The 12,576-nt window shown below is 36.6% G+C and overlaps 1 protein-coding gene across 1 annotated transcript in view; it reads left to right on the top strand.

Moving 5' to 3' along the window:
* The window catches only part of ank2b (ankyrin 2b, neuronal), a 105,584-nt gene that overhangs the window by 70,251 nt on the left and 22,757 nt on the right, over nucleotides 1-12,576 (top strand). The window contains exons 35-39 of the mRNA XM_053497210.1: nucleotides 393-518; nucleotides 662-784; nucleotides 1,452-1,484; nucleotides 4,201-4,222; nucleotides 6,692-11,608. Coding sequence (XP_053353185.1) covers nucleotides 393-518; nucleotides 662-784; nucleotides 1,452-1,484; nucleotides 4,201-4,222; nucleotides 6,692-11,608 — 5,221 coding nt within the window. The remainder of the gene's footprint in view (nucleotides 1-392; nucleotides 519-661; nucleotides 785-1,451; nucleotides 1,485-4,200; nucleotides 4,223-6,691; nucleotides 11,609-12,576) is intronic.

Genomic DNA, 12,576 nt, shown 5'->3' with positions numbered 1-12,576 from the left:
GATCACATTAAAATGATAAGGGGAAGCTTTCTATGTCTTAGTTTATTAATTAGACTGGCTAACAAATAGATAGATAGATAGATAGATAGATAGATAGATAGATAGATAGATAGATAGATAGATAGATAGATAGATAGACAGATTAACATTTTTATTTTTAAAAAGAGAAATGCTTGTTGTTTCTGTATTTTGAAGTGAAATTCATGTCACGATACCTTAAAGACTTGCTGATAAGTGATTGTATGGAAAGCACATTGTACATTTAAACTGCCAATACTAAATAAAAATGTCAAGGGAAAAAAAAAAAAAAAGAAATGCTTAAGTGAGCTATAAAATCTTTTATAATATGATCGAAATACTAATATTATAATCCTTATGATGTTCCATTAAAGGTATTAGAAGGAAAACCCATCTATGCAGATTGCTTTGGAAATCTTGTCCCTCTCACCAAGAGTGGCCAACATCATATCTTCAGCTTTTTTGCCTTCAAAGAAAACCGACTCGCCCTCTTTATAAAGGTAAGCTCCCTGACTTATGCACGCTGTGTGTATTTATTTTAGATATTTAAGATATTTTCCTTTCTGTCACAGCAAGTTTTTTGTAAGGGTTGATCCTTTAGTTGTTGCTGAAATGTTCCGGGTATTTGTTGGTAACCTTTCAGATACGAGATAACACTCAGGAGCCTTGTGGTCGCTTGTCCTTCATGAAAGAACCGAGATCTTACAGGAGTTTGGCCCACAGTGCGATATGCAATCTAAATATTACTCTCCCAATTTATGCTAAGGTAAATGAAATACTATTACCATTATAAAGCATGGAAATGATATTGTATACAATTGTCTTCTGAATGCTTTTTGGCTGATGTGTTTTTATTACATTTAAGGAATATATGGATTCTTGTAAATTGTATGCATGTACATTACTAATTCTATCCAAAGAACTGTTGATTTCACAGGTTAATATTAAAAATAAATCTTATGCACACTGCTACATTAAGATATGTTCCAGTTTAGTTGAAATTAGTTAAATTAACAAAAATTAACACTATAGAGACTCAAATTGTTTTTTATGCGGTAATGCTAGGGGTGGTATTCTAAATAGATAAAATTGTCAAATAGGGTAAAATTTCTAATTACATGATGTATTTCAGTTATAATAGTTGATTTTGCAAAGTATTTTGCAAAAATTTAGGTATTTTACAATTATCATTTATCAGTAATGATAATAAAACCAGCATCAGTGTGATGAGATATTAGACTGTATACATCCTCCACACATACCCCCTCTCATACCACTTCTCACAGGCTGGCTCAATAGTTGTTGCTATGGTAACTGCTTTGCGTGCTCTTTCTTTTCCCTTCTCTCTATCCTGTCTCCTGTTTCCCTTTCAACCTCTACCTATGTCTCTTTCTCTCTACTATTTCTCCTTTACTGCTTCTTGCTCCTTAAAGGAATCAGATTCGGACCAAGAGCCTGATGAGGAGGTAATTGTGGAGATATTTTCCCATATTCTCTAAACATCCACACTTTTGGATGCTGTTTTAAAAGATGTAACAAAGTTTTCCTTTTTATTTTTTCTTTGCATATTAATTTAACCATTATATATATATATATATATATATATATTAATTACTCCACTTATTATACTGCATATAATCAATTTATTGTGAAAATGCTGAAAAGGAATAGTCCTCAGGACATGTGACTGTAATATAATGGGGCCTTGAGTTACTTAGAGTTGAGCAGAAAGGAACATTGTGCACTTGAAGTATAAATATATATCAGCATTTTAACCACCTATGCCAGCATCATTTATTTGTAGAGAATAACCAGATTTCACTACAACAGGTACTGTATGTTGCAATTTCCATTGAAATTAGTTCTAGTAAGATTAAACACATAGAGTTGTTTACATCATACACCATTACGGTAAAGTCTGTTGTCTCACTACTATGACTTTAAATGGGTAAAAGGGCATATGATTAGAGCAATTATCTACAGGTTGCCATAAATGTTGTTCCCTCTTAACCTGAGTTACTTTTAAAGACAAGCAAAATAAAAAGTTATGTACAATTGTTTAACATTTAAATATATTTATGAGTCTTAGAAATATTAACAGTATATATATTAAGCATATGAGTCACAATGGTAAGACAAGGGGCATTAATCGTAAAGTATCATGTAAACCAGTGGTACTCAACCCTAGAGTTTTTTTTTCAGCTCCTAGTACACCTGATTTAACTAATTAACTAATTAACAGTTCTTTCTCATAAAGGTTGAAAACCACTGATGTAAACAACCCTATACAAAAAAAGTGATTCTGGCCCTTACATAGCTTTTACGCACAGACACTATGCCTTTTTTTACTGAAATTAAATAAGTTCAAAATGCACTTATCTCTATAACTGACCTTATCTCTAAACTTGGCAATTTTTAGTTTAATTTTGGTTCACTTCAGTGAAAATTGTGCTTTAACTTTAAATATGTTGATACAGGAATATTTTTGTGTGTAATTAACACAAGTGTAAAGTGATACTCTAACTATTAAATTAAAATTCCATAAAAATACTTGAAATGTTACATATTTCCTTGCTGCTCAAATCATCTAACTTTGTAGCTCATGACCTCGCCTTGTTGGATGTAGCTCAGAATGGTTTTTGCTAGAAGTGCTAAATTGGAAAGTGGTCCATTGATGACAGATAAAGTCTGCCACTATAGCAACCAGTGTTGGGGGTTTATTACTTTTAGTTTTAAGTAACTAATTACATTACAAAATTACTGTCTTTAAAAAGTTATCAATTACATTACAGTGTTACTTTCTGATAAAAGTAACTAGTTAGAGTACTTTCCCATTGCAGAAAATGAAAACTCCTTTGTGATTCCTCATACATGTTGTTTTAGTCAAGACCTTTATAATTATTCTACCATCATCACTCAGCGAAGTTTGGCCCATAATCTGTTAACTACTAATACCCCTATCTCACTTATGCGGTTTCGTGCGGTGGCCGTAAGTACGATTCATCATAAATCATCGCGGGTTTTGGCGCTGTGATTAGGTTTCCATCTTTCCGCGTGTCGACTCTTCCATCGTCAATCCGCATAGGTAAGATAGGGGTATAACAGCAGGAATAACAGAGGGTGGCGGGTTATCGGGAGCGGGGTGTGTAGAACGACTTTCTCACACACACTAAGGGATTGGGAATGACTGCTGTTTGGCTCACGGTTTACATAATTTGTCAAATAACGGATTACATTTTTGAAAAAGTAACTAAATACCTGAGTACTTAAATCGTGGACCTAACGCGTTAGATTACTCGTTACATCTAAAAAGTAATCCAAGTACTCTAACTTTGTAAAGCGTTACACCCAACACTGATAGCGACTAATACATTTGACTCAAGCTCAGATTGTTACAATATGTAGTATATATTCACAGATGATAAAATGAATAGATTATTCTAAAATGGAACATTTAGTTTACTGGATCTTACACAACACTTAGTTCTGACCAAGTAATTTAATTGGACAGGAGTGCTGAGTCTAGAGTCCAACAGTATGTGTAACTCCTCTTCACTTCGTTAGGTGTTCTAACAATCATTAATTTCACTAACTGTCAGTTGTCAGCTTAATGCTACATTGATAATGCTCATGGTTTATGTTGCTTAGCAATAGTCAATGTTGCAAATGGATATCTGCTGCTGCAGCCAAGTAACTGATTAAATAAACAAATGAATTAATATCTGTTAATAATTTATGGTGTTTATGGTACTGTGGAAAAAAAATATCAAACTTGAGGTCGTGCTGTTGCGCTCAATATCAGCATGGCTGTGATATCTTTAACACTCAGCTGGCACCCTCGGGCCAAAAACCGCATCACAGCTGTGCTGATATTTTCTTTTGACTGTGTAAAGCTGCTTTGCGACAATGACAATTGTTAATTTATTCCTTTTGTAATTAAGCTTTTATTTAAATTGACACTTGGGAGTTGTATCAACTGAGCAATGTCTCACTCAAGCATCAGTAGCTTGAGGATGGGATTGTCCACTGTATATTTCAGAAAGTATATTAGTAGTGACATACAGAATTCAAAATGAGTTGCTTCTATTGTCCCTCTCAGTTTCTATTCTCCTTTTTGGATATTATCTATCTAGTCATTAGTTTACAATTATTCACAATAATCTTACTTGCTTGTCTTTCCAGACCAGCCGAACACTTGGAAGATGTAAGACATTTCTCTTTTCTTATTTTTATCTGTCTTTTATTAAGCAAGTTTGCTTTTATTAAACTCACATACAGACTAACCACTAAAGAATGTGCTGCATATTTCGGCTTGTCTAATTTGGCAGTTATAACACATGGTAATATAATGCTGCACATCTTTAACTTGTTTTATGTTTTGAAGTTTTTGTTTCATGTTTCATTATGGTCCATCATCAAAGGATGTGGGAAGTAGGGGTGATCAGGGAGCTACTTCATTTTAAGAGAGGGAATTCATTTATTCTTTTTTTTATAAATGTGTAATAAAATGTGACCATTTTTATGGTTAGACTTACTGTAGATCATGTCTGTCATACAATTCTGTATGAATGAGCTGTTTTAAAAAATTTATCTGGACAGAAGGTGTTTATAAACATATATTTTATATTGTACAGTTAATATACAGTATAAAAATTCAGATCCATGCCATGATATAAAATTAACCAACTTCCTCCAATTTAAGTATTCCTTGGTATATACAGTACAGTACTGTAATAGTTGACTACTTTCAGATGTGATGTCATAGCGCACTCCACATGTATTCAGCTTAAAATCCCAACACCCCACAAATGTTTACATGCTTTCCCACATCCCTAGTTTCTTAAGTTCTTGGGTATTACAGAGAGAAAGATTTAAAATTACCATGTAATTCAACCCATAATGTGATGTATGTGTCATTAAATAGATTTCCACCCACCATCAAGTTTTATGACAAACTGCAAAGCAAAGTAGTTTAGTTTTTTCTGCAGTCTTTCTAATAACTCTTATTTGAGATTATATATACTGCTTGTATATATTTGTATATATACAAATGAGGTCAAATTTCTACGTGTACCTGGACTGAAATAATAAATATTACAACTATATTTATGTTGTAGACTTCACTGAGTTCATGTTACATAAGTTTTATCTATTGTAAGTAATTGATTAGAGACATATTGGCTTTATCAGACTTGGGTCAAAACTTTATAAGCTACTCACAAATATATCAAGTTTACTGTATAGTTTTCTCATGACTATGCCGAGACCAATTGTAAAAGACTTTTAGGCTGTAGAAGCCTTTAAATAGTTGCTGTTTTAACAGCCAGGGCCTTTTCCCTTTGATGGACAATTAACTTAATGTAGATCAGATAATATCTCAAAAAATTTGTGATCTGAACAGAAAAACTTGCTCCAAACAATTGGCCAACAAACCTGACGACACGTAAAACAGTGTTTTAGCTATTATATTGAAACAAAATCAGTTTATTTAAAATCAAGTAAACTCATACACAGGAAAATAAAGATTTCGTTTAAATGTCTTTAGCCAAGGTATATGAAAACATTTGGCCTCAACTATGTTTCTCTCTCAAATTATTATGTACTGTAATTAAAGTAATTAATTTGCATGTATTTGCACATCAGTATGCTGTTGACAGAAAGTAAACACGCTGACAAGATCTTGAATGTACATGAAATTAATTTACACCCATTTGCATAAAATGATTTAGACACATGATTACTTTCTTTTAATAGATTACATACTTTATTGCAGTCATGATCACAAAAATCCATTTTCACTATAAAATGTAACAAGTGTTGAATTGCTAATGTGGACTGGAATCACTACATACAGTACTTACCTATTAGAAGTTAATAATCTTTGCATGGAAATAACTTGACTTACAGTGTGTGTGCGTGCGTGCGCGTGTGTGTGTGTGTGCGCGCGCGTGTGCATGTGTGTGTGCGTGTGCATGTGTGTGTATTTGAATGTTGTTGGAATGTGTGCAAGCAGTATAATCATCTTTAAGTTTGACAGTTTGCTTAACATTACCTTCTTCATTGCTCGTTCTAGCTGTATATTTTAATATTCTATTTATTTATTATAATTTTTATGTTTTTTTTAAGGTTTACTAGTTTACAGACATAAGTAGCAATTATTTATTACTTCTTTCACTTTATTCATAAAAAAAACACTTTTGTTATATCACTGGCTTTCTTTTGGAAACTAAAAAGTTTTCGAAAACAACAGTTATTTCTTTTATTCACCCTAATTAATTTTTGTAATAAGTTTGAGAAAATGTTTATCTGTGTTGGTTCTCCACTGTGTTTATTTATTTATTTATATATTTATTTATTAAAATTTTATTTCAGCTTATTCCATTGTCTTGAATGTGTGAATGTGCTTTTGTGCTGAATTCAGATAAGCAAGTTATTTCCTGCTTATTTCCCTAAGGTCTATAAGATTTGGCTATAATTTGCTTTGCAGTTGTTATTCATCCCTGTAAATTTCTTTGTCTGTCCTGTCTTTAATTCACTCTTACCACATTCAGTTCTATTCTGTTCCTTGAAGCTTTGTGCCAATCCAAACCTGACCTCTTTTTCAAATCTTTGTTCCCTATAATTTAAACGTTTTATTTAATTTGCTCCTTAAATGTCCTCCTTGTAAATGAAGACGATGAAGATACTGAAACTTCTACAGAGACATCCATCCTGAAAAGTCACTTGATTCGAGATTCTCCTGCCCTTGCGAGCCCAGATTTACTTTCTGAGGTGTCAGAGATGAAACAAGATCTGATAAAAATGACTGCCATTCTGACCACTGATTCATCTGAGAAGTCAAACTCTATGCATGGGGGTAGTCTAGAGAAGGGGGTGGAGGAGATGTCAGGGGAACCTTTTGAAATAATGGAAAAGGTAAAAGAGGATTTGGAGAAAGTCAATAAAATTCTAAGGAGTGGGACATATGAAGATAAGGCTGATAAAGAGTCAGCAGAAGCAAAAAGTCGACCATATAGAAAGGATGAGGAGTGGGTTCTTCTTTCAGACTGTGAAATTGAGGAGGCCAAAATGATGGCAGCTTTTGAGACCCAAGAGGCACTTCTAAAGGATACTCGAGGCAGCCGAGGGTCACAGACACAAAAGGGAGACCATAAAGAGTACATGCTTGATGCACCTGTGACATCTGGAGCTGTGGTGAAGGAGAATGTGTTACAAGAAAAGTTCACTGAAGTTGTTTTGCGCAAGGGGGGCAAAAAAATTATACCATCTGTGATCAAAGATACTAAAATACCTATGGCTGAAGTAAAAAAGCCCATTCGAAGAAAAGGGCCTCATGGTCAGAGTGATGAATGCAATGTATCCCCTTTAAAAACAGGTTCTGTTAGTGAGAAACCGGAAAAAACACATCAAGATGATGGCCTCTTACATGCCCCCTCAAGCCAAAAATCTCCTGTATCACCAGTAGTTGAAGAAACACCTATTGGCTCAATTAAAGACAAAGTTAAAGCTCTTCAAAAGAAGGTGGAGGAGGAACAAAAAGGCCACAAGCAGACTAGCAGCAAATCCTCTCCTGGTTTTTCGGGGAAAAAATCATCTCCTGTTGTTAAAGAACAAAAAACAGCAACCACTAAAAAATCATCTCCGGTAAAATCACAAAAAAATGAGTCTGAGAGACTCGAAGAAACCATGTCAGTAAAAGAACTCATGAGGGCTTTTCAGACAGGACAAGACCCTTCGAAGGCAAAGTCTGGACTTTTTGAACATAAAACAAGTTCTGTACCAAAGCACACAAAATCAGGTCAAATAAAGGAGACCCTGTCCACACAGTCCCAGTCTCAAACACTAACACTTGGACAAAAAGTGTCACTTGAAGCTATAAAATGTGTTGACTCACAGAAAACGAAAGAACATCAGATTAGCACAGAGATACAACATTCTCATGACTTAAGTTCGAATATAAAAGCAAAACCAGAAGACAGTATTGAGTGTGAAGGACCTAAAATTCTAAAAGCCCAAGATGAGACTACTACTGCCTTGCAGTCAACAGACCCGACAGTCCAAAGCAATTTGGCTACTCCAGTAACAAAAGATTTGTCTATGGACACTAGAGATTCCCAACCTAATAGTGGGCCAGATGCACTTAAAGAAATCTCTGACAGTCACAAAGTTGAAGATCTAGCAGTTTCCCCTTGTGCCAGCATAGGTGAAGGCGAAGTCCACATGAGTTCAGAGGACAGTGACAAACATGAGGGCATGGCAGAAACTCTGGACACAAGTCCTGAAAGCCTTTCATCATCACCTAAACGCCCAGGTCAATGTATAGATGAAAAAATTTCAAAAGTAGAAACAGTTACAGCCAAACAGGACACAAGTACACTATCTATCTCCATTGCTGCAAAGACAACCGATAGTCAGATATCTTCAACAACTTTTGGATGCTTGTCTGTGAAAAATGCAATGGATTATCCTTCAAAAAGTGAATCTGTATCTGCTTCTCCGGGCAAAACTGTTACATTTGTTGATGAAAAATTCTCTGTTGATGAGGACATTATGTTGAAGTCATCTAAACCACCAAAATCTCGAAAACTAACCAAAAGGGGTTCTGAAACAATAGACAGTTTTTTGAGTGATGAGGAGCCATCAGATGGTCAACAACTATCAACCTCAGCTGACCAGCAGGCTACAAGGGCTGACACACAGGGTTATAGTGGTTTAGTACTGCCTCTTAGACATCGTTCAGAGACCAATAGTCCAGGAGCTGATGATTCTACAACCGTTAGTCATAAGGACTCATTAGAAGGTAGCCCCCTTATGGAAGACAACTCCTCCCACAAATCCCCAGACTCAATAGAACCCAGTCCTACTAAAGACTCCCCATGCTGTGATTCTCTAGAAAGCAGCCCTGTAGCACAAAAAAGCATCATGGCCTTTCCTCCAACAGTAGAGCAACCCAGTGTGACTTCAGGGCACCCGACATCCTCCACAGCTCCTGAGTTACCCCCAGAAAATTTGCATAAACTCCCCAGAGACCAGGAGGGTAGTGTCGGCGATGACAATTTCGAGCAGACATCCCAGCTGATGAGTTCGGGTAAGAGTCCCTTTTTACCTGACACCCCAAGTTCTGAAGAGGTAAGTTATAAGCTTAATCCCCAAACCCCAGACCCTATGGTCCTGTCCATGTTCCTAAATCCATGTGTCATACCTGAGGATGCAGAGGGAAATGTGTTGGAGTGTGTCATGACCCAGAGGAAATTCACTCCTGAGAAAGAGATGTTTAAAATGGCTGCCAAAATAAAAACATTTGATGAGATGGAGCAGGATGAAAAAGACAGAAAGGGCAATAGCAAAAATATCTCCTCTCAGACAGTGAATGAGTCTGAAAGAGGGCATGAAAGCATCATATTGATTGGGCCTGAATCCAAAGTAGAAACAACCTCATTGGAAGGCTTTGGCCCTACTGAGACAAAACAAGGGTCAGAGGTAGCACAATCTGTTGAACCTACTATTAAAGTACAACCTCCCTCTCCTTTTCCAGCAGGTGTGCATGAGATCCCTCAAACATCTGAGGACATGGCCCACACTGCAGCATCAACAGATGAATCAGCAATGGAGGGACCTCAGTCTGTCTCAGAAATACATTCAGCAAAAGTCCATCAGATCTCTCTACAGACAGAATTGCAGTCACTTAGCTTAAAAGAATTAGAACAGAACAACAGACAATTGTTAAGCAATGAAACAATGTTCAGTGTAGCTTCTGAAATAAAAGATGCAAGCCAGATCAAATCAATGGAAAGCAAAAATGATGATAAGGGTGGAAAGCAGAAAATTACAACAGAGTGTCAGGGAGTTTATAACAAATCACAAAATCAGATAGAACACAATGTAACAGATGATGATAAAGGTGACCAAATGAGGCCTGCAGAAACGGCTGATCTAGGTTTAAACAGGGATGGTATAAAAGAAAAAACTGATTTGTTGCCCAGTATTATTGGGCAAGTCGGAGAAACATTTAAACCAGAAATATGTATTTATGAAGACACTGAAGATGATTTAGAGAAAGAACTTCCCAAAACAAAGTCTAGAGGGGTAACTGCAAAAACACTGGCAGACAACTGGAACACTATGCGGGAAGATGATGAAGCCTTTGCAGCAAGAGTCAAAGAAGAGGAGCAAAAGATTTTGGGTCTGGCAGTAGATCGACAGTCCCAAGGTGCAACTCCAGACACTACACCAGGGAGGACACCCACTGAAGAAGGCACACCAACAAGTGAACAAAATCCTTTCCTTTTTCAAGAGGGTAAACTATTTGAAATGACTAGAAGCGGAGCAATAGACATGACTAAACGGGGATATGAGGAGGAAGGCTTTGCGTATTTTCAAATAGGAGAGCAACCAATTGAAGAGGCACTTATAGAGGATGAACCTGGTGCAGAAGTCACTAGAGCAGAAAGAGAGGTTGCCATAAACCTCACTGAGCAGATTAAACCAGAAGATGCAGAAATGCCTTTAAAAGAGGCTAACGACATATCGCTTCACTCCACACCTGAGGATGATCAGTCATGTATAACTTCTAAGTCAGATGCCTTACAGTCAGCAATCCCCAATAAATTGGCTATTTCTGCTTCACCCAAAACTAGTAAAAACAACATTGCAAAAGAAGCTGTAGAAATAAAATCACACACGTCAGCTGAAGGTAGTCCTTCAGGGACTGATCTTGGTTCTTCAGACATTATCATAACTGATGTCCTGACAGCAGTGTCAACAGTAACCAGGCCAGTTTATTCCCAGCAGGACCAAGAGTCCTCAGATTCCTCACCAGAGGAAGAACACTCAGTGATAGAAGTACCCAAAGCCCCAGAAAAGAAATCCCAAACTTCCAAAGTGATATCAAAGTCAAAAACAAAGCCTGGCTCTAAAGGTAATTCTGTATCCACTCAGAAAAAAGCCTCCATCTCTAAGGAGGAGGAGAAGCCAAAATCAAGAATCCCTATAAAATCTATTTCTCATGATTTACCAGTGAAATCTCCTAAGGAGAAAAAGTCTAAATTACCTGTAAAACCTGTAACAAGGAGAAAATCTGAGACAGACACAGGTCCCTCTGTAGGCTCCAGAGTGACACGGTCTATCAAAGCCAAGAGCTTCTGTGAAAGTGATTCTACAAAGAAACCAACAAAAAAGGACCATGGCCATCCAGCAGGTACTGAGTTGCCCAGCAAATATAAGACATTGCCATCGAAGCTACCTGTCAGGGGAAAGCCTGGTCAACCAACCCATACCACTACACCTGGCAAAAAAGATCAGCCATCTGACAGCCGCAAGAAGTCGATTGATTTTTTTGAGGAGATTAGTGATGAGGCAGCTAAGCTAGTGGAGAGGTTGGCCCAAGCAGAAAAAGAGAAAGAGGAGGCAGCTGCCATGTCGGACGATGAAAGCAGCACCATAGATGTCTCAGTAATAGAAAGTGAGCCCTATCCTGACATGCAGATGCCTCTTCCTGAGGACCCATTGGTCATTAGGCCTCGATGGGACGACCCTGTTGAGACGCAGATGGAAAGAATTCCTGCTGATAAAGCCCAAGCCCAAAGTCAAGGTATCCCCAACATAAGGGGCCCATTCTATCTCTCTCATCTGCCTCAGCACGTTAGCAATGAAGGTGCTGCCTCTCTGTCTTGTAGCTAAACCTTCAACTCTTTCTGGTGCTTTTGTGACGTTTGAATTGTGTTTGTGTCTGTCTCCTTTACCTCTATGTGTTACAGTATTGATAGGAATTATTTTATTAATTGGTTTTGTACATGCTTTTTTTTTTTTAATTAAAGAATTAGTTTCCAGAGCATGCTAAAATGGCTACTGCCATACATCTAGATCTTTATAGATATGCATATGGAATGATGTTTTCCCCTTTTTATATTTCCCTAAGTTTACTGGCAAATTACTATATCTCATGAAATTATCTACAGTGCATCCTAGCTCATAGTATGCCCCAAAATAAAATAGGAAAAAAAATTTTTTACAGAGAATGTGTGTGACATTAAAATGTTTATTGGAAATCTTTATTAATCACAGCTAATCTAGCTAATTATGATAAACATCTGAAATGCTATTTAAGTGTTTGATGATTTTTGGTTAGAACTCAAACATGGCAGATTTAAAAACAAATAGTAAACGTAGTTTAAAGGCAAGAGAAAGCCAGTGATTATGTACAGATGGGTGACAAATTAAAGAAAAAATTCTGTCAGTCTGTGAGAGATATTTTGTTAGCATGGTTTGTATCCACTTGACATCTTTAAGTTAAGAGTGGGATGAGATGAGTGTAAACCCTTTCAGGATGGCCACGCCCAATCTGCAATGGCACAAAGTCTTACTGAATGTTTTAAAAGTATGTAAATATTATTCCTTAGTATTTGTAGCCACCAGACCTGAACCCAGCAGTTAGACAGTGCTGTACACCTCCATCATAAAAAGACCAACTAAGCAGTAATCTTTCAGAAAGTGCTGCTCTATACCTCCAGTACTGTACCAGACACTTGTGTCAATTCATGTTAATGTTATTTTGGCAAC

This window comes from Clarias gariepinus, chromosome 1 (genome assembly GCF_024256425.1).
Source record: "Clarias gariepinus isolate MV-2021 ecotype Netherlands chromosome 1, CGAR_prim_01v2, whole genome shotgun sequence".
NCBI lineage: Eukaryota > Metazoa > Chordata > Actinopteri > Siluriformes > Clariidae > Clarias > Clarias gariepinus.
This window is presented reverse-complemented; position numbering and strand designations above follow the sequence as displayed.